Source organism: Primulina huaijiensis, chromosome 16, assembly GCF_012295235.1.
Source record: "Primulina huaijiensis isolate GDHJ02 chromosome 16, ASM1229523v2, whole genome shotgun sequence".
NCBI classification, from domain to species: Eukaryota; Viridiplantae; Streptophyta; class Magnoliopsida; order Lamiales; family Gesneriaceae; genus Primulina; species Primulina huaijiensis.
Window position 1 is genome coordinate 2,835,621 of NC_133321.1, and position 20,700 is coordinate 2,856,320.

The 20,700-nt window shown below is 37.0% G+C and overlaps 3 protein-coding genes across 3 annotated transcripts; 2 read left to right on the forward strand and 1 right to left on the reverse strand.

The window, feature by feature from the left end:
* Positions 1-6,507: 6,507 nt before the first annotated feature.
* LOC140961565 (glucan endo-1,3-beta-glucosidase 8-like) lies at positions 6,508-9,338 on the forward strand. Its single transcript, XM_073420169.1, has 2 exons — positions 6,508-7,039; positions 7,997-9,338. Exons 1-2 carry the CDS (start codon positions 6,702-6,704, stop codon positions 9,093-9,095), a joined length of 1,437 nt encoding a protein of 478 aa, XP_073276270.1. The 5' UTR covers positions 6,508-6,701; the 3' UTR covers positions 9,096-9,338.
* Positions 9,339-9,803: 465 nt separating this feature from the next.
* On the reverse strand, positions 9,804-12,550 carry LOC140962149 (DNA-3-methyladenine glycosylase). The gene is made up of 6 exons (XM_073421028.1): positions 12,209-12,550; positions 12,058-12,129; positions 10,888-11,011; positions 10,342-10,412; positions 10,203-10,260; positions 9,804-10,123 (listed from the first exon to the last, which is right to left on the reverse strand). The coding sequence occupies exons 1-6, from the start codon at positions 12,455-12,457 to the stop codon at positions 9,957-9,959; spliced, it is 741 nt and encodes a 246-aa protein (XP_073277129.1). The 5' UTR covers positions 12,458-12,550; the 3' UTR covers positions 9,804-9,956.
* Positions 12,551-15,665: 3,115 nt separating this feature from the next.
* Positions 15,666-19,723, forward strand: LOC140961730 (uncharacterized). The gene is made up of 8 exons (XM_073420398.1): positions 15,666-16,926; positions 17,311-17,626; positions 17,686-17,852; positions 17,900-18,083; positions 18,185-18,318; positions 18,396-18,500; positions 18,555-19,071; positions 19,180-19,723. The coding sequence occupies exons 1-8, from the start codon at positions 15,666-15,668 to the stop codon at positions 19,721-19,723; spliced, it is 3,228 nt and encodes a 1,075-aa protein (XP_073276499.1).
* Positions 19,724-20,700: the final 977 nt, after the last annotated feature.

Below are 20,700 nucleotides of genomic sequence, written 5' to 3' on the forward strand. Positions count from 1 at the left end.
CAGAGAAGATCGGCTGAAGAATATCTCTAGTTACGAAGTTACTAAGTTTCAAAGTTTGCAAACAAGTTCTCAAAAGCTCACACTCATTATTTACATTTATAAGTTTTCAGGCTATACTTTGAGCTTAAAACACAAACACTTATTGTTATATTATTGGATCTTGTAGAGATCAGTTGTGCTAAGAAAAGTTAAATATCAGTTAAGTACTGATAAGTTATATTTGATACTAAGAGTTTCAGTTTTGGCAGTGTTTAAGTCCAAACTGAAGTTGGTTTGTACAATTCATTGTATAGATCAAAGTCTTCTAGTGAATATCCTATCTTCGAGATAGAGGGGATGACGTAGGAGTATTTGAAATATTTGAACATCCAAAAATCTTGTGTTCTTTCCTTATCAGTTTTATTATATATGTCTTTCAGTTATTTCCGCACTTTCATTAAGTTAACTGATTGACATTGACAACAAGATTCGCAAATTCAGTTTATCGCTAAACTGATTCATATATCGAAGAAGTTGTGAAAATTGTAAAGTGTTTATTCAACCCCCCTTCTAAACACTTTTTCACTCCCAACCGATCCTAACAAGTGGTATCGGAGCAATTGAATCTTGTTTCAGAATATTTCCATTCATACATCTGTATACCATGCCGTCATTCAATAAAATTCCAATGTTCTCCAGAGAAGATTTTGATGATTGGAAGATGAGGATGCAGGCTCATCTAGCTGCACAAGATGATGACATGTGGTACGTCATAACTGACGGACCAATGAAGATATTAAAGGCAAATACAGCAGTTGTCATAACTGAAGGAGCTCCCCATCGCATAGAGAAACCACGAGATGAGTGGACAACTAAACACAAGAGGAAAGAAAGGATTAAGACATGCCTTTGCGTTAAAACGCACGAATTATCGAATATCGACGTGGGGAAAGCAGTGGGCGATCGGAGGGCGTTGTGCTGCTTTTTTCTTGCTAGAAAGTGGCTAAACTAATCAAGTAATATTGTGAGGTTAATGTGTATTAGTTTTGAGCACTACAAGCGAATAGAGCTTCGATTGATTTTCGTCAGCAATCAGTGTCTATTCGACCGCCTAGTGGTAAATCTTTTGTATTTGAGGCGGCGAGAAACAAACAAATGCCACACATTATCTCTTGTCTATGTGCGAGGAAATTTATGGGCCTAAGCCTTGTTAGTCTTTTATTAACTATATAATATACAAAACCCTACCATAACCTACTCAATTCACACGCCCCACACCCCAACTCACTCAAAACTCTCTCCTTAATTCATACAACACACGCACACACGCAAGGTTGGAGGGAAAACCATCGAGTTTGCTAGAGTTTTTCAAAGCCGTCGTCTCCTCGTCGTCTTTATTCAATTGTCAATGAATAATCGTGTGTTTAAAACGTAAATTCACGTCATATTCTTCCCTTCAAACATCTATCACACCATAATAATTGTTTAAACATGTAGTGCATGAAAAACAAGGGACACTTTGTTAGATTTTCGTATATGCATCTTTTATGATTTTTAAAATATGTATTTTGATCCAAAAATTTTGTTTAATATGTGTTAAGGGGCTGCCATGGCTAGAGTGTTGATCAAGGTTGTTTTTACACGAGTTATGGTCCTAGAACACAACCAATATGCTGCACAACATGATAGAACAAAAGCTGGACCCATCGTGTGTTTGGTGATAAAAAGGGATCGGTTTATAGGAGTTTGATGGCTAGGCTTGGGTTCGGCTGGGACCAGGGCTAGCTAGCATTCGTGAGGGGTCAAGGAAGGAGTCCTATCATGAGCATCATGGCTGAGAAGGAGTCCTAGCAACCCGGGAGCACATGCAGGCACGCTGGTTGAGCAGCCGCGCAGGGGGTCAGGGGCTCAGCCGGGGGGCTTTGGGCTGGGCTAGGTCGACTCCTTAGGGTCCTAGGTGGGTGCACAAGGGGTTAGTTTAGGGTCTGGATTGATTGGCTAGGTCCTAGGCGCGAGTTCAAGAGTCCTTGTCATAAGGGGCTCTCGGCCGTGAGTGTGCAGTTGGTTTTGTGGTTCGGTTTTGGGGCTAGGGTCAGGTTATTTGGGTGCTTAGGGTCCAATAGGGTCCAAGGTAGGGCTGACTTGAAGTTGGCTCAAGCCGGCTCGGTCATGGCTAGATGAAAAACGATGGTGGCTCGAGGGTAGTATAGGCGTGAACTTAGGATTTTCTTTTTGGAAATTAAATCGAAACATGGCTCATGGGGGTCGAGTCATGGTTCACGAGGGCTAAAATAATATAAAATGTCTAAGTTTTTTATTTGGAAATTTTATATTAAAGTTCGAATTAATTCGAGATTAAAACGCATAAAAAACGAAGAATTAAAGATTAATTGAAAAGTCTAGTATTTAAGCTAAATAAAATTATAGAAAAATTAATTTAAGTTTAAATAATTATTTGGGACATGTTAGAGTAATGCAATTAAGAAAAAGTTAAAAACGTGAAATTTTACGTCTAGGGGCAAAACGATAATTTTACACCTAGAAATTAGTAAACGTCATGGCAGTGCTCTGAATGCTGTTTTATATGTTAAAATGATTATTTTAAATTTTTATGGTTTTTTATGATTTAATATGGACATTTAAAAGATATGTTGCATGCTTGGTTTAAAAGAAAAACGATATTATTATGCATGTTTTTATCAAGTGATGGAAATACGAAATGTTGAAGGAGGTGAAGGAATTGTGACTTATACGATGATACGAATACATTGATATGTTAATACGTTGGCCAAATCTCAGTTGACGGGTGAGAGTGTCGCTGATGTCCCCGCCGCCCAGTACTGTGGTTATATGTAGATGGATCCATCGCCCTAATACGAATACGAATACGAGTCACAATCAATGATCTGAATTCAACGAACATGAATAGGATTATGATTATGTTATGATAAATATAAATATGAATATGTTGATATGAAAATGTTTATGTTTAAAGTTTATGTATCTCTATGAAAATGTTATTTTAAGTACAAGTATTTTTCACTGTTGCATGTGGTCTGTATATGTATTACTCGTTGTCAAGATTATGGTGTGTTGAGTCTTTAGACTCACTAGGTGTGATCGATGCAGGAGAGTTGGATAATAATGATGCTGGAGGTCTTGATGGTTGACTTTGCTGGGCTGAAGGTGCACATAACCCGAGGACCAGCGTTTCTAGTTTTCCGCATTATTGATTTTATGTTTATATTAAATATTTTTACGACTTTTTATTTATGCTTTTGAGTGGTTTTTGAGATGTTGATAATATGGGCTATACTTTTCAAATATTGCTTTTAGGTTTGGTAATGTTTGACGATTTTACGATTTAAACTATTTGTTTTGATTTTCAAATATTAGTTGGAGGTTTTACTTTAAATGATGGCAAAAATATTTTATACTTATATGTATGGTTCGGCCGATGTTAGGGAGGTTAAAAAAATTAGTACTTTTTAAGCAAAACGAGTAGTGGACTTTTCACGTATATTCTAAACAGGTACCTAGTCGAATCAACATCCTAAAACAAGGATAAAGGTCGCTCGAGCTTGAGACTAGAATATGTGATGTAACGCCATGTTTCATTGGTAAGGGCATGGAGATTTCCATTCACACATATGGGTGATTATATGATGATGCACTGAACAACCCTCCCTCGGATTATCCTAGTGGTTCTCACTTATCGAGTGGAATAGTCCACAGTTATGGTTGTACATCATTAGTCATTTGACCAGGGACAATGCAGAGGCTATATGTACTAGCATGCATTTTGATCCGTTTACCAACTCCATTGAAGGTAATCAGGTGGCGAGGTTGGGGGTAGTTTCGAAATACGTAGGAGCAAATGCATTGTAGTCGGGAATTCGCCGTTCGCCTATAGGTGAAGATATCCTATGTGATCTAATGAGTTAATAGTGCAAGAAGTCTCTGGTCAGAGCAAGAAATGTGCTTTAGGGAAATGTGTTTTCCTAGTTGCACAAACCATGACACTGTTATTACTCAAATATAAATCTCATCGCCATCGAATTCATATGCAACTCTAGATATACCAATGATTGTAGATTTGATTGGGATATATGTGCTGAAGGGACCGTACTGTACGATAACCATGACAAAAATTTCTTGCAGGCAATATCAGTGATACCTAGGGGATCATGGTGCGATGCTACTAAACGCTCTTACCATGATCCGTTGGGTGCGATCAGAAATTAGTTCTGACATTCTTGATTAAGGAGTTGATGAAAAGAATGGGGCTAACTAGGGTATGCTCGAATAAGAATAAATGTTATTCTGAATCACATGGAGATGTGGACTTACGGTTAGCTGTATCCCTGAACCATTGAGGGTCACACAAGTATCGGATTCTGTGTTCTCGTTGAGAAAGTCAAAGTTCAATGAGTTGAAATTTGGCAACTATAGTTTGACGGAGATCAAACAAGAAGCTTATAAAAGAGTTTATGAACTGATTCCATATGATGGAAGAAATGGAAGTTAGCATGATTGCTAATTAAGGAAGGAGAGTGAAACTGCCTGTTTTGTGAAGGAGTTCACTAAAACTGGCAGCTGTCCAATATGGTAAATGAAAATTTTGATCATCGAAATTTTCATTTTTCATTATATGAACAAGATTTGTATCCTTGACACATCGACGCTCTCAGATCGTCGATCAGGGTTATAATGAGTATGAAATCATTTATTTAGTAAATTGAGAATTTACTGATTAAATGATTGTACTAGTAGTAGTAACTAATAACTTGTACAAATTCCCTTATATGTTATAGAGGAGTCTAGAATTTAATTAACACATGAGTTAATTATATAAATTAAATAATTGTTATTTAATTTATTATATATATATATATATATATTTTATATGGTGATATAAAATATATTTATATATGGTATTAATATATAATGTATTATTAAAAGTTGATAAATATATTAAATATTAATAATATAAGAATTTAAATATAATGAAATATCCTTTCCAATTGCAATCTCAACTCTCCCATAAAAGAATTGAAAGAAAATTTGGCAAAAAGGAGGAAATTAGATTTGCTTAATTATGGATTAAAAATCCATAATATTGATTAAGAATCAATAAGCAAAAAAATTAAAAAAGAAAAGATCTTCCTTCCTTGATGGAAAAACTCACGGCCATATTGAGTTGCAAGCAAATTAAGTCTTGTAATTTATTTTTAATTAACGACTTAATTAACTTGAATAATGATTCATTATGAATCAATTCACTTTCCATGATAAAAAGCTCTCGGCCGATAGTCAAAAGATTTGGGAAAATTTCGGCCAAGTGATTTCCTTCCACCACCCCGACGTCGACGCTACACCGTCATCGGATTTCGGAAATTCGAAGTGCGCAATCTCAACACACAAATCATTTGCGATTTCTAGTACAATCCAAGCGAGGAAGACAGCCTTCGATCGTGGAACTAATTAGGTGATCAAAGGAGAAGAGCCGTTTGCAGGAATATACAAGAAGGGCTATATCCGTCTAAACACCGGAATAGTTAGGAGTATAACGTTGAGAACGCAAAGGTATAATTCTAAACGTTCTATGAATGTTTTGAACACTAAGCCCAAACAAAAATTTTTAAATTTCTGCTGCGTCTTGGGTATGAGAATACGACGTCCCAACAAGAGACAGTACTGGAAGTGGATTGTACTAGCATTCGCAACATAGATCTTTCAGATAGGGATGTAGGTGTAACAAGAGTTTAATTTTATTGCAAAATCTCTATAACAATGTAATTTCATTTACTCAATGAAATTCATTACTTTTTTTTACAATTGTCCAAGTGTTATACTGCTTTAGTATATCTTTTTGAGTCTAGCTAGGTCTGAACTTGCATTTCCTATCCTCTCATCTGATTATTGAACTGGCTAGATCCATTATTTTACTATCAATTATGATTTTATAAAAATCGAATTTTAGCGAGTACGAGGATTTGGTACCTACAGGTATTATACATCCAGCAACATAAATTCACGTCTTCGCGAAAGAAGTTTAAGTTCAAATTCAAATTCTTAAACGCAGGAATAGCCTCGAAGATAAGAGGAAAATATAATTTACATATATTTTCGACTATTTTATTTTAATGTATTATGATGTTGCTTTTGATTTGAGAACATATCAAACGATATGTATTGCTAATATTTTAGATGTGGTTTTCTTGGAAAGTTAGTTTACGAGGAATTATGATACAATTATTGGAAAATTTTATGTCATTATTGCATCATGTTATTATTTTTTTTTTTACATACATTAAATATGTATGTATTGTTCAACATGTAACATATTTCCCTCATGTGCTCCGTTCAGTTGCCATTTATATTCAAAAATTCAAAATCTTTTTTCCCCCACCAATTTCATGGGCCCCACGTTCTGTCGACTCATCACTCATTCGACAGTTCACACAACTGGGTCCACACGTACGTTGCAGTCTTCCATATCGCTAAATTCGTTGTCGTAGATGCTTCCTATTTTGTTTTTGTTATCCTAGTTTTAGTTCCAGGAAATAAAACTTTCAGTGGTTTATCATATTCTTCTCCCTCGCGTGCAGTTTTTGGGGGATCTTTTTCCTATCTTTGGTTCAGATAATTTTAAATCAAGATACCATTTTGGCTGTTAGAAAATTCTTCGATTAGGTTTTTATCTTAAAAAAAAAAAACCCATGTCAAGATCTTGTTTTTTCTTTTATTTATTTTTGGTTTGGGGAGTTTTGGATGATGGGTTTGTTGTGGAAGGCCTTGGTGTGAACTGGGGGACAATGGCATCTCACAAGTTGCCACCCAAGGTGGTGGTGCAAATACTTAATGACAATGGGATAAAGAAGGCGAAACTGTTTGATGCAGATCTGTCCACCATGAGTGCCTTGGCTGGTACAGACATAGAAGTCATGGTTGCAATCCCCAATGATCAGCTTGCTGCAATGGGCAGCTATGATCGAGCTAAAGAATGGGTCAAACGCAGTATAACGCGCTACAATTTCAAGGGCGGGGTCAATATCAAGTTAGACTTTTCTTTCTATTTTGCATCCTTTCAGTTCACCTTACTTTTCAAATTTCCATGTCCTCTGTTTATCAAAACCAAGTTCAAGTGGTTAACTTTCTGGGTAATTGATTGCCATGCCATTTGATGCTTTCAGAAGTTTTTCCCATCTAAAGTTTTTCTCCCACTAAATAATTTTTTTTTTTTACTGAATACTTTGAGGTGACCAGTTACAAACTAACCATCAATCCGATGCTTCTGAGTTGATTACCTTGTCTACTGGAATTCATTTTTATTTTATCAATACTACAATTTACCAGTGTTGTATGCTGATTGTTATGCGAATAGCGTATGGGTATTTCAATTCCTGTTTATTATAGCTTATTTTTAAATTAAGGCTTTACAGCTAGCTTATAAGCTCCTAAACAGTGTGTAAGATATAATGGCTGATAAGCTATTCAAAATAAGATTAGTAGAGCACCTCACCCTCTGCAAGTGTGGATGTTGTATTAGTATTTTGACCTATATGTTGAGTTATCTATGATCTGACAAGTGAATTATATGTAACAAATGCTTAGCCATCTATTCCTTGTCATTGATTCTCATGTGGATCTTTTATTTAGGTAACTCATTAGCATAAAGTTAATAAATTAGGGATTTGGTGAAATTTTCTTTAGTGTTGGAGAATTAGGGAGGATTTTTGTTGGAAAATGAAGGCCTCCATGTATTATTATCTTAGGAAATCCATCATTTTAGAAGAGTATACAAATATAAAGCTTCTGACTTTCTATACCTTTAAATGTGAGTCGATTATTGGAATCGATGATAGGTTCCTTATCTTGTTTCTTCTCTTTAAAACTCTGCATCTGCAATTTTCTTACGACAGTTTTCTCTCGATACAATTAGTTTGAATTAGATTTTAGCAGAGTTTATAGTATTGCTGCCATTGTAAGTTGTTGCTTCTTTGACATTAAACAGATACGTGGCTGTAGGCAACGAGCCTTTCCTAACATCATATAACAATTCATTTCTGAACACAACCTTCCCAGCTCTCCAGAACATTCAGAATGCTCTAAATGAAGCTGGATTTGGGGATGCCATAAAAGCAACTGTGCCGTTGAATGCTGATGTTTATGGTTCACCGGTTGATCAACCTTTCCCATCTGCTGGAAGATTTCGGACAGATATCATTGGTCAAATGACTCAGATTGTTCAATTCTTAAACCAAAATAAGGCGCCATTCACTGTAAATATATATCCTTTCTTGAGTCTTTATGCCAACGAACATTTTCCCGTTGATTATGCCTTCTTCGATGGGGTGGCCAATCCCATTGATGATAAAGGAATTCCCTACACCAATGTCTTTGATGCCAACTTTGACACCTTGGTTTCTTCCCTCAAAGCTCTGGGATATGGTGATATGACCATTATCGTTGGGGAGGTGGGGTGGCCAACCAACGGAGACAGGAATGCAAACGAAAATTTAGCTTTGAGGTTTTATAGAGGACTTTTACCAAGACTTGCTGCTAATAAAGGAACCCCTCTTCGGCCTGGTTATATGGAGGTTTATTTGTTTGGCCTTATTGACGAGGATATGAAAAGTGTAGCTCCAGGTAATTTTGAGCGCCATTGGGGAATCTTTAGGTACGATGGGCAACCTAAGTTTCCTATGGATTTGTCAGGCCAGCTACAAGACAAGTATCTTGTAGGTGCTCAAAATGTAAATTATCTTCCGCACAAATGGTGCATGCTTCGGCCAGATGCCAAGGATTTGAGTAAACTTGGTGAGAACATAAATTTTGCATGTTCATGGTCAGACTGCACTACCCTTGGATATGGTTCTTCCTGCAATGGATTGGATGCTAATGGGAATGCTTCATATGCGTTTAATATGTATTTCCAGGTCAAAAATCAAGAAGACTCGGCCTGTTATTTTCAGGGCCTAGCTGTGATGACAGACCAAAATATATCTCAGGCCAACTGCAATTTTACCGTTCAGATAGCTTCCTCTTCTTCTTCAAAGTTGTCACAGGTGTCTTGGGCATTTTTTACAGGATTCGTGGTTCTAATGATATAGGCCTCTTTGTCTGTATACCTCATAGTTTTTTTTTTTTTTCCATTTTTTTAAATAATTTAGTTGAGTTGAGAGTGGCATTGAGTTCCATTTGCTTCTCTACCTCTATAGCCTAGGTTGTTCATGAATTTCCCACTATCTGCAGTCTCCTTGATCTGTATTGTTTATGCTACTGAAAATCATTGTGGCTTTCTATTTCATGTTTTAATTATGTTGAGATTAACCTCATTGATATTATTACTTAAATTTAAGCCCATGGATTCCGGTGCCACGCCTGTTCTGAACTTTAAAATGCTATAGTTGTTAAAAATGTTTCAACTGCAGGAGAACAAAACAAAATACAAATGTGGTGATCATAGATTTTTCGATGTGCTTTATGAAGAATGCTTTAATTGATGCGATGATAGCCGGTTTGTGTGATGTTCGATTTAATTTGATCCAAGTCTACCCTACCCACAGGCTAACTCGATAGGGTATTATTTTTTTTATCAATACCCAACCCGATTGAATTTGATCCAAGTCTATCCTACCATTATGACTGGAGTCGAAAATTAACAACTTAAGAACTTAAACAATTCCATAAAGATCCAAAAGTATGCTTCCTATTTACATCCGATAAATTTGCATATCTTCCATTGGTTTTTTCTTGGTAAGAAATGAATCATTTATGTCAATCAAACATTGCTATAATCACAAGAACAAGCTAAGAGATGTTAAATTCGACGTCACTTATCGTCGTTAGACACTGTAAGACAACGTACAAGTTCTTCAAATAGAAAGAGAACTTTCAATAAGGCCTGCGGCCTTCATTCAAAGTAAAGTCAATCACACAGACATCAAAAAGGGTTTCTCCCTTCTCTTTCATCATGTCATAGGTCTAAGAGTGTTTTTAGGTGCACTTATCCATTGAGTACCAGCTATTGCAAATCTCCATGGTGCACTGACATGCTCGGGTAAAGCATAATCAATCCCAACTCGCGGACCAACAACTATCTTTTCTGGATCTGGTCCATCCAAGAGCTCTAAACCACCTATATATGTCATGCTCTTTTAAATCATTCAAAATTCCTCTCAATTGTATTAGTTTTCAAAGCAATTACCACTACATACCTGGAGTAAAGAGAGGATGACTAGACCACTCCGGTGATATTCCTAACGCCTGACCGACCTAGATAAACAAAGAGAGAAACATTAGATAATAAACCTTCAGAGTTCAGACAAACTCTGCATTAGAGAACCAACCACTTACTTTTCCAGGGCCTGTCAGAAGAATGGGCTTCTCAGTCTTTAAACCACGGCGCTGCTTAATGGTTTCCAGTCCTTGAGAAAATGACAAGTGAAATGGTAAGTTTGCTACTACTTCAAAAAACATGCAATTTAATGTTATACAATACTTTTTCCGAAAGAATCAAACATCATGTGTACTAGATGAGAATCATGTAAAATCGGCTTCACATTGATAAGAATAAAGAATATAAAAATAATTAGCCAATATCATAATTTTCAACCCAAAAAAAAAAAGAATTTGTAATATTTTGAAAAGGACAAGCAAATCAATATTGTGCTAATACAAGAACCTTAGCATGGAAACAAGTGTATTGTATTAAACAGTAAACTGTACCTCAAAATGATACCATAAAAAGAGAGGACTTCCTAGTATCTATCATACTCGGACATAAGATATAAATTTCCTTCATTTGGTTTCTAGAATGGCCATATGTTTTTCTCCACCTACAGAACCAAGTTATAAAGTCGCTACAACATTATTTCATCGAACATATGTAATCATTCATACCACAGACTGGAGCACAGGCACGAATGAGTACTGCTGCTCCATTTCCTTCCTTGTCAGCCACCACATTGAGCATGTTATGCATACCATAGCAAAGATATATATACGCATGCCCTCCTGCTCCAAACTGTTGACGAGGAATTAAGAAGTCGGTGGAAAAACATGACTCTTGATGTATAGTATGCAAGTGAGGCTATTTTCATACATCAGAAAATAATTGTTTCTATTCAATGATGTACCAGACACAGCTCTAGCCCGATTCTCTTTCAAACTGTTTGCCTATTTCAGTTAAAATGCCACGAAAAGTTTCTTACAATAATAAAAAAAATGATAGTTGAAAGACAGCGGCATACACCTGAAATTGTGTTTGTCACTGTTTATTAACGTGTCATGCAATCATGCATGCACAAAGACATCGCATACACAAAAATGGAAGGAACTCAGATAAAGCTTGGTATCATTATGAACATTTGAATATTTTTTGTTACACATATCCTAAATCACATAGATATCATGCACGTACCCAAATGAATCTCAATCTATAGCACGAAGCAAATTCCTCAATTAACAGAAAAAAAAATTAAAGATTTAAAGTCTTCAGCAAAGTAGTCAAGGATAATTCTTTTCCACCTGTTGTTAAGAAATCATATTGTCAGAAGATAAGCACAATGAAGTGTCCATAGCAGTGAAGAGTCACCGATTTCTCACCCTTTGGCTCATGGGATGCGAGGAGATGGGAGGTGAAAATAAATTGAAAAATATGGATAACTGGATCATTTTAAAGTAAAATAATCATAGAGTTTATGTCAAATCCATGATGAAAAAAGTACATGTAAGTCTTGTATTTCGCATCAAACCGTGCCTTTTTATAGTAGATAAGTTCTCGTTGCATCGAAGTCCTGTCATCTATTACTTATATTAGTCGAATCACTCGCCATTAACCCAGAATTCAAACTCTAAACTCAGAATACAGAACATTTCTTAACGTCATATACAGATAAGTTAGGCTTCACCTGAAAAATTGAAAGATTATGCAAAAATATCAATATAGTCATTAAAGAAAAAACCAAAGACATCCAAGGCTCTCCGTTTTCATCTCATCAAAACCATATTCAACGAGCCACCCATTCTCTCAAATAAAAGACGATAAAATTGAAGCAACGCAAAACTTACAACAGGAGCCGTCCTAGCAGTAATGCCAAATCTACCATGGCAAGCTGAGTCATTCGGCCTGTAAGCTTCAACCTTTTTCAAAACAAAGAGGACGCGATAAAATTGAGTAAAAGAAACAAAACTAAACACGAGATGGAATAATGAACAATACCTCAGTAATCTGAAGAACAACATCGTCTTTCTTGAGGTGCTTGCCAAGCAACCGTGGCGCGAGTTCAAGGGCATCAACTTGGTAGAAATCCGGGGCTAAAAGTAATGGGCACTTCTCCAATAAAACTGAAGATATGAATATTGAGGGCGTTTTGATGCTGGAGGGCTGCGATCTTAGTTTGACTTCAGTTGTGCATTTTTGGATGGGAAGCTTGATCTTTGCGATTGTCCTTTTCTTCTTGTTTTTCATCTTGTGGAGGGTAGATGTCGGGTATGGTGTCAAGGTGGAGGGTGATGATGTTTCCTTTCTAATGGCCGGCCGCACAGATTGAAACTTGAAAGATATTAGTTTAATATGGAAGTTTAGAGATTATTAGACTGTGTGTATCAGATTTTGTGTTTTAACATTTATCCACTACATGTAGAAAAAAATATTAGTTAAAGAACAAATAAAGTTTTAAGATTGAAAAAAATATTAGTTAAAGAACAAATAAAGTTTTAAGATTGAAACAAGACATAATAAATCATACATAAATATAAAACTTGTGTGGTGCATCTCAAATAAATAATTACAAAACCACAGATACACTGATTGTATTACTGAAAACCCAAAGTCACACGTTGCTCTGTGACCAACACTTTGCACGAGTGTTGGCTGCGAGTGTCTCCAACACTTTACGGAAACACAACAAAATCAGCGTGAATAAATCACGCGAAATCTTAAATTTTTCGTTATTCTGCGCGCCTCGACGATCAATTATCAAAGTTACGCACAACTCTCTTTCTTATATATTTCTCATTTTCCCTAGATTTGATTCTTACACAATTAGGAAACAAAGAATTTCATTTGGCAAAAATTCTTTTGAATGGTAATAAAATATCTAGAGAAATTATCATTAGCGTCAATAATATTATCACAATATCATCGAACAAGAACAAATAATTAATGAGAATGTAATTAGTTTAGAAATGCAAATTTCTATATTTAAATATATCAATATAATCAACAATGAAGAAATTTAGTAAGGAATATTTAGGAATAAAATATTTCTTTCAGTCTCCCTTTTTTTGCTTTTCTGAACAAAACAACCAAATGGTGAAGTGTATTATTTCCCTTATAGTAACTCCCCCTGAGTTAGATAGTTATCTTCTCCACCTGAATTCAAATAGTTTAGTGCAGTGTTGTCAGATAGATGTTGTAACATTTAATGTAAAATACTCAGAAAACAATGAGACAATTCATTAATAGATAAAGATAACAAAATTAAACAGACAAAATAACTTTGAAGATAATACAAAAAAAGTCAAACAAACGGCTGATCAGTAGCAACTTCAGTGTCATCCATTTTTGCAACAGCGTCGGCTTCGGCTTCTCTTACTACTCCCCTTTCCGTGTAGTAAAGGAGTTAACTCCGACCTGCAATAATAACTCGTAATCAGCTACTTGGGCATCATAGAAAGCAATAGTCTCTTGGGCATTCTGAATTTGTTGACAGCCAAAGTCGATTTGGGCTTCAATGTGAGAGGTAGAAAGCATCATGTACTCAGATGGTGTCTCTCTCGAAACAGATTCAACGATTGTGAGATCCCAATAACTAAATAGGCCTATCCCATTTCAATATTTAATTTATATAACCCAACCCATTTGAGAAATCAGAATAGCAGTACGCTCAAAATCCAGAAGCTCTTCTCCAGCTTTGCAACCCGTCGCTTCTCTCCATTTTCTGTTTCAGTCACGCAGCGTCACCGGTGGTCGGAGAATGGTGCAGCAGCTTAGCAAACTTTCTTCCTCCATTCTATTAGAGTCTTTCATGCCATGACTCGGAAGTTTTCGAGTTCGATCGGCTTGTTTTCCAGCACTGTGCATGAGCTTCGATTCGGTTCTAGGTAAGATTTTTGGTATCAATTCTTAGTAGTGTTTTGGTGGAGTAGTTTGTATAGTGAAGAATTAAGCTTTTCCCCTAATTTCCAGCTCGTTTTTCAGATCGTGAACAGTGTTACCGGCGAAAATTCCGACGAGCCATCTTCGCGAGATTTCCATTGTGTGTTTAAGCTTTGTTTCTTGAGGTATTAAGCTTGGAATTTCAGAATTTGTATGGGTTAATAGGCTGCCCGGAATTCGAATTTTAACCGAGCTGATTTAAATTGTTTTAGTCAGTTGGAATGCAGTGTTTTGAAGTATATAGAGAATTTATATTATAGGTTATATCGTTGAACGTGTTTCATCAGGAAGTCCTTACGAAATTATCGTGGTATTGTAAGTTATTGTTGAGGTACGCTCAAACCTATATCATTATGACGCTTATATTGGCGTGTAAGAATATTCGATGAATGTTGTTTGATATTATGTGCATTGAATGTTTATTCTGTTGCATTCATGCATTAATTGTATTAGCATAACATATTGAGCCTTGACTCATTTGACGGCGATTTATGTTGATTCTATTGATATATATTGAGTCATCAGAGGGACGAGTGGATTAGGATTAGCCACATTCCCAGATGACAGCTAGGGACGAGCGACTTAGCTACTCGCATTCCCGATGCTACGTGCATGGACGAGCGGCGATTTGATGCTGCATTCTTGGCACGGGTGACCACTGTTACCGTTGATGATGCTATTCGTTTGGACTCCATTTGGTATTCGTTATTCCATTGTTACCATTCATGCATCGCATATCATTGCATTTACTTGGTATTATTACATGTCTTTTATTTACGTCGTGATTTTACTGGTTTGTCGTACTGGGGTCCGACCCCTGTTTTCTTTTTATGTTGTGGTTGTTTTTGATGCCATAGCAAGTCATTCCAGGGGATTTGACGCGTCTGGTGGAGCGTCAACGAGTGGTACCCAGTAGTCGGTTGGTTTGTGTCAGAGTTCTCAGATATTTATATATTATCCTGAATTGATACATTTGCTAGGGAGATGCCCTGTGTAGCTGTATTGTGATGTTTTTATATTGTGTTGAATTTTATCTGTGGTATGTTGTGTCTAGTCCTAGCCAGTGCGGCTGTAAGATATGTGTTTGGTTGTTTGTGAACTTGATGTTATTTTTGAGCGTATAATATTGTTGTTGTGTTTTGAAATTTTTGGGATGTCCTACTTACGGGGAGGTCATGCCGAAATTTCTGTAGGCCCAAATGAACGTTTTAAACTCGTTTTCGCTGTTTACACTAATTAATCCTTGTTGTTTGGTAATTAAATATTAATTAAGTGCACGGGCCCTGATAGTTTGGTATCAGAGCATAACTGGGATACGATCGAATTAAAGTCTAGGACACTTGAGTTTAGACACAAAAAAATTATTGTGCATGTGTTTGATTATTTGCTCTTACTTGTTTCTATGTTTTGAATTAATTGTATCAGCATGACTAGAGCGTATTTGTTTAAGTTTATGCCCTTATATTAAGCCGATTATTTTGTTTCTTCCTGTGGATGAAATCCTTGTATCTTGTAGATGGCACCTGGACGTAAAGGCAGAAAAGGAAAGGAAGTTGTTCAGGAATCTGAAGCTCCTAATGTGAGAAGAATTAATGAGACTAAATGGGGAAGACGAGGTCGTCGTCCTCGCGGTGAAGCACAAAATGTTAACGTGGAGCATGAAGTGAACCAGTTGACTAGAGAAATGTGTGAAATGGAACTGGTGATATCTCGATTTCAGAACATGCGTCCTCCTCGATTCTTTGGGAATGAAGATAGTGAGAAAGCTGTAGCATGGTTAAAAAGTATGAAGCGCTTGTTTAATATGTTGGAGTACACTCTTGATTTTCAACTTAAGTTGGCTATTTGTCAATTAAAAGACCGAGCTCAGTTGTGGTGGGAAACTATTGAGGAAGCTCTGAAGGAATCAGGTGAAAGAGTTACTTGGGATGTATTTTGCGCTCAGTTTGCTCGAGAATATTCACCGCCTTCGTATTATTCAGCCAAGAAAGCTGAATTCAATAGATCGACTCAAGGTAGCATGACTGTAGTAGAGTATGCTTCTCAATTTTCAGCGCTTCTTGCCTATGTTCCTCATGTTGCTAGCAATGATCGGAACAAGCTATCGCATTTTATGCAAGGATTGAATCGAACCATTTGCACTTTAGTAGTTGCTGGAGCGCCTATTAATTATGCTGATGCTGTAGAGAAAGCCAAGAATGTGGAGGCAAGTCTACTTCTGGCAGAACCACAGTCAGTTCAACCATGTTTTCCTCAGAGTTTTGGAGGCAATGTGCCGATGCCAGTGGGTGCACCACTATACCAACCTTTACTGCCGTATCAGCCTTCGCAGTCTTATCAACAACCAAAGCAGCAAAACTTTATGGCCAAAGGAAAACAGTTCAAGAAACAGACTCGTAGTAGTTCTTCTAGTTCCGGCAGTCAGCGTGGAAGTTCAGTTGGGTCACCAGGTGGAGTATTTTGTGATCGTTGTGGTAGTAAGCATTTTAGTACTCAGTGTACGGGAGTTCATGGATCTTGTAATATTTGTGGGCAAGTTGAACATTATGCTAGAGTATGTCCGAATTCAGTAAGACAACAATTTCAGCAACCTCAGTTTGGTCAGGGTTTTAGAGAACAAGCAACTAGACCTTTTGTTCCGACTCAGTCTTTTCAGCAGTCTAGCTATCCTCAGCCTAGAGGTTCTGTTCCGCAGCGTTTTCCAGGGCCACAGCAGGCTCAAGTTCATGCTTTAACTCAGGATCAAGTTCAAGACGCACCAGGCGGAGTTATTGTAGGTATCTGCCTTATTTTTAATCATTCTGCTCGTATCCTGATAGACACAGGAGCATCTCATTCATTTGTATCTGTTGTATTTGTTGATGAGCATGAGATTGCTACTACTCTGTTGATAGACACTGTGTCAGTCTCTACACCTGTCGGTGTGTGTTTGATGTCTCATGAGATAATTCTGAATCGTGTGATTAGATTCGATAATAATATTATGATAACTAATCTCATCAAGTTAGATATGTTTGACTTCGACTGTATTTTGGGAATGGATACTCTGTAAAATTATCGAGCTACCGTTTATTGTTTCCATGGAGTTGTCAGATTCAGATCGTATTTTGGCAGTAAATGGAATTTTTACGGTAGTGATTCGCAATCACGTATTCCATTAGTGTCAGCAATGAAAATGTTTAGAATCTTGTCATCGGGAAATGAAGAATTCATGATCTATGTAGTTGATGCGACTCAGGGAAAAGGGTTTGAAGTTTCAGATATTCCTGTTGTCAAAGAATTCCCTGATGTATTTCTCGATGAGATTCCTGGATTTCTACCCCAGAGAGAAATTGATTTTAGCATTGAGTTAGTGTCCGGGACAAATCCTATTTATAGAGCACCATACCGTTTGGCTCCAGCGGAATTGAAAGAACTCAAAGAGCAATTACAGGACTTACTAGAAAAAGGCTATATTGGACCAAGTATGTCACCTTGGTGAGCTCCGGTATTGTAAAGAAGAAAGATGGAACGATGAGAATGTGCATTGATTACAGGCAATTGAACAAAGCTACAGTGAAGAATAAGTATCCTCTGCCGCGTATCGATGAATTGTTTGATCAGTTGCAGGGTACATCAGTGTATTCAAAGATCGATCTTCGTTCTGGCTACCATCAGCTTAGAGTTCGAGAGGAAGATGTTCCGATGACAGAATTTCGAACACGTTATGGACATTATGAATTTCTAGTTATGCCTTTTGGATTGACTTAGAGTTGGCTGCTATTGTGTTTGCATTGAAGTTATGGCGTCATTATCTGTACGGTGAGCAGTTTGTGATTTATTCGGATCACAAGAGTCTTAAATATCTTTTCTCACAGCCTGACTTGAACATGAGACAACGTCGATGGATGGAGTTGCTTAAAGACTTTGATTGTGAGATTCAGTATCAACCAGGGTGAATGAATCTTGTTGCAGATGCTCTCAGCATGAAAGTTCAAGATGCTATGCTGACATCTTTGACTATCTCTAAAGTTCACGAGCACTTGGGAACTTCAGGATGGACTTATCAGATCAGTGGAGACTACTTTTAGTGTCATCTATTCAAGTTGAGCCACAGATTTTATCCAGCGTCCAAGCAGCACAGAGGACTGATCCGTATATTCATAGATTAAAAGAATTATCTCGAACAGGTCAGACAGAAAAGTTAGTGTTGCCTCAGATGGCAGTCTGCGCTTTAATGGTAGACTTGTGGTTCCTAATTTTATAGATCTGAAAGAAGCTATACTACGGGAAGCACATTGTAGTCGACATAGTATTCATCCAGGAATTCGAAAGATGTATCATACCTTGAGAGCTCATTATTGGTGGGAAGGCATGAAGAAAGATATTTCTCATTTTGTGGCTAAATGTTTAACGTGTCAACAAGTTAAAGCTGAAAGAATGAGACCTGGTGGAATGTTACATAGTCTTGAAGTGCCGCAGTGGAACTGGGAACACATTGCTATGGATTTTGTGACACATTTACCTCGTTCAAATCGTGGTTGTGATGTAATTTGGGTGATTGTCGACAGATTGTCTAAATCAGCTCATTTTATTTCATATGATCGTACATGTACTTATATGAAAATGGCAAAACTGTACATTGATCATATAGTAAGATTGCATGGTGTGCTAGTAACCATAGTATCCAATCATTATCCAAGGTTTACTTCGAATTTTTGGGGAAGTTTGCAATCGGTTTTGGGTTCAAAGTTGGCTATGAGCACTGCCTATCACTCACAGACAGATGGTCAGTCAGAAAGAACCATTCAAACACTTGAAGACGGGTTACGAGCAGTAGTGATGGATTTCAAAGGTGGTTGGCAAGAATCATTGTCTTTGATTGAATTCTATTGCAACAATAGTTTTCAGGCAACAATCGGTATGACAACATTTGAAGCTTTGTATGGAAGAAAGTGCAGATCGCCGATATGTTGGGAAGATGTAGGAGAAAGACAGATGTCAAAACCAAAATTTATTCAAGAAATGAAAGATAAAGTTGAATTGATCAGGAAAAAGATGAAAGCAGCCCAGGATCGTCAAGCCGGTTATGCTAATAAAAGGCGTAGACCTTTAGAGTTCCAAGTGGGCGATTATGTTTTCTTTAAAGTATCACCATTCCGGGGTACTATGAGATTTGGACATAAAGGGAAGTTAGCTACGCGTTATATTGGTCCGTATGTGATTGTTGAGAGGATTGGCACGTTGGCTTATCGTTTGGATTTGCCGCAGAGTTTGCCTTTGATACATAATGTGTTTCATGTATCTATGTTGCGGAAGTATGAGCCAGATCCGTCTCATATCTTGAATGTTGAGGATGTGAAGTTGGACAGTTCCCTTAGCTATGTTGAATATCCAGTGCAAATTTTGTACCGCAAGGAAAAACAACTAAGGAGCAAAACGATTCCATTGGTTTTGGTACAATGGAGTAGACATGGAAGGGAAGAATCTACATGGGTATTAGAGGCAAAGATGCAACAAAAATGGCCTCATTTGTTTGAGAATGTAATGAATTACGTGATGTATTCTGAATTTCCTATGTATTATCAGTCGTAATGTTTTGGATATCAGTGTTGTATCTGTTAGATTTCGAGGACGAAATCTTTTATTAGTGGGGGAGAATGTGAGAGCCCAATAACTAAATAGGCACAGCCCATTTCCATATTTAATTTTTATAACCCAACCCATTTGAGAAATCAGAATAGCAGTACGCTCAAAATCCAGAAGCTCTTCTCCAGCTTTGCAACCCGTCGCTTCTCTCCACTTTCTGTTTCAGTCGCGCAACGCCACCGGTGGTCGGAGAATTGTGCAGCAGCTTAGCAAACTTTCTTCCTCCATTCTATTAGAGTCTTTCATGCCATGAATCGGAAGTTTTCGAGTTCGATTGACTTGTTTTCCAGCACTGTGCGTAAGCTTCGATTAAGTTCTACGTAAGATTTTGGGCTTCAATTCAAAAGATTATTAAATGAAAAATCAGTTGGTATTGACAGAATAAGGTCTGATCGAGAGACTAAATTCATCAATCAAAATCTTTCACAATTTTTAGAAAATAATGGGATCAAGCATGAGCTCTCAACAGCTAGAACACCTCAGCAAAATGGTGTAGCTGAGAGAAGAAATCGAACCCTTAAAGAGGCTGCTAGAACAATACTTGCTGATTCTGTATTTCTCAGAGGTTTTGGGCAGAGGCGGTAAACATTGCATGTTACACTCAGAACAGATCAATGATTAATAAAAATCATTTGAAAACGCCATATGAGATCTGGCATGGACGTAAAAGTGTGGTTTCTTATTTCAAAATATTCGGCTGTATATGTTTCATTCTCGATAATGGCAAAAATCATTTAAAAGCTTTTGATGCTAAATCTGCAGATGAAATATTTCTTGGTTATTCATCAGTTAGTAAAGCTTATAGAGTATTTAACAAATGCATTTTGAATGTCGAAGAGTCTATTCATGTTGTATTTGATGAATCTGTACTAACTGATAAGCCAACTGATCCAGTTGAGCTAGTTGATCGCTTTATAGATATA

Excerpts from the sequence above, each read along its gene's own strand:
- LOC140961565 (XM_073420169.1), top strand. The coding sequence starts at position 6,702 with ATGTCAAGATCTTGTTTTTTCTTTTATTTATTTTTGGTTTGGGGAGTT. Across the intron at positions 7,040-7,996 it reads AAGGGCGGGGTCAATATCAA|ATACGTGGCTGTAGGCAACG; the intron begins GTTAGACTTTTC and ends GACATTAAACAG.
- LOC140962149 (XM_073421028.1), bottom strand. The coding sequence starts at position 12,457 with ATGAAAAACAAGAAGAAAAGGACAATCGCAAAGATCAAGCTTCCCATC. Across the intron at positions 10,261-10,341 it reads TTCTGACAGGCCCTGGAAAA|GTCGGTCAGGCGTTAGGAAT; the intron begins GTAAGTGGTTGG and ends TTGTTTATCTAG. Across the intron at positions 10,124-10,202 it reads TCATCCTCTCTTTACTCCAG|GTGGTTTAGAGCTCTTGGAT; the intron begins GTATGTAGTGGT and ends TGACATATATAG.
- LOC140961730 (XM_073420398.1), top strand. The coding sequence starts at position 15,666 with ATGGCACCTGGACGTAAAGGCAGAAAAGGAAAGGAAGTTGTTCAGGAA. Across the intron at positions 18,319-18,395 it reads AAAAGAATTATCTCGAACAG|ATCTGAAAGAAGCTATACTA; the intron begins GTCAGACAGAAA and ends CTAATTTTATAG. Across the intron at positions 18,501-18,554 it reads AGCTCATTATTGGTGGGAAG|TTAAAGCTGAAAGAATGAGA; the intron begins GCATGAAGAAAG and ends CGTGTCAACAAG.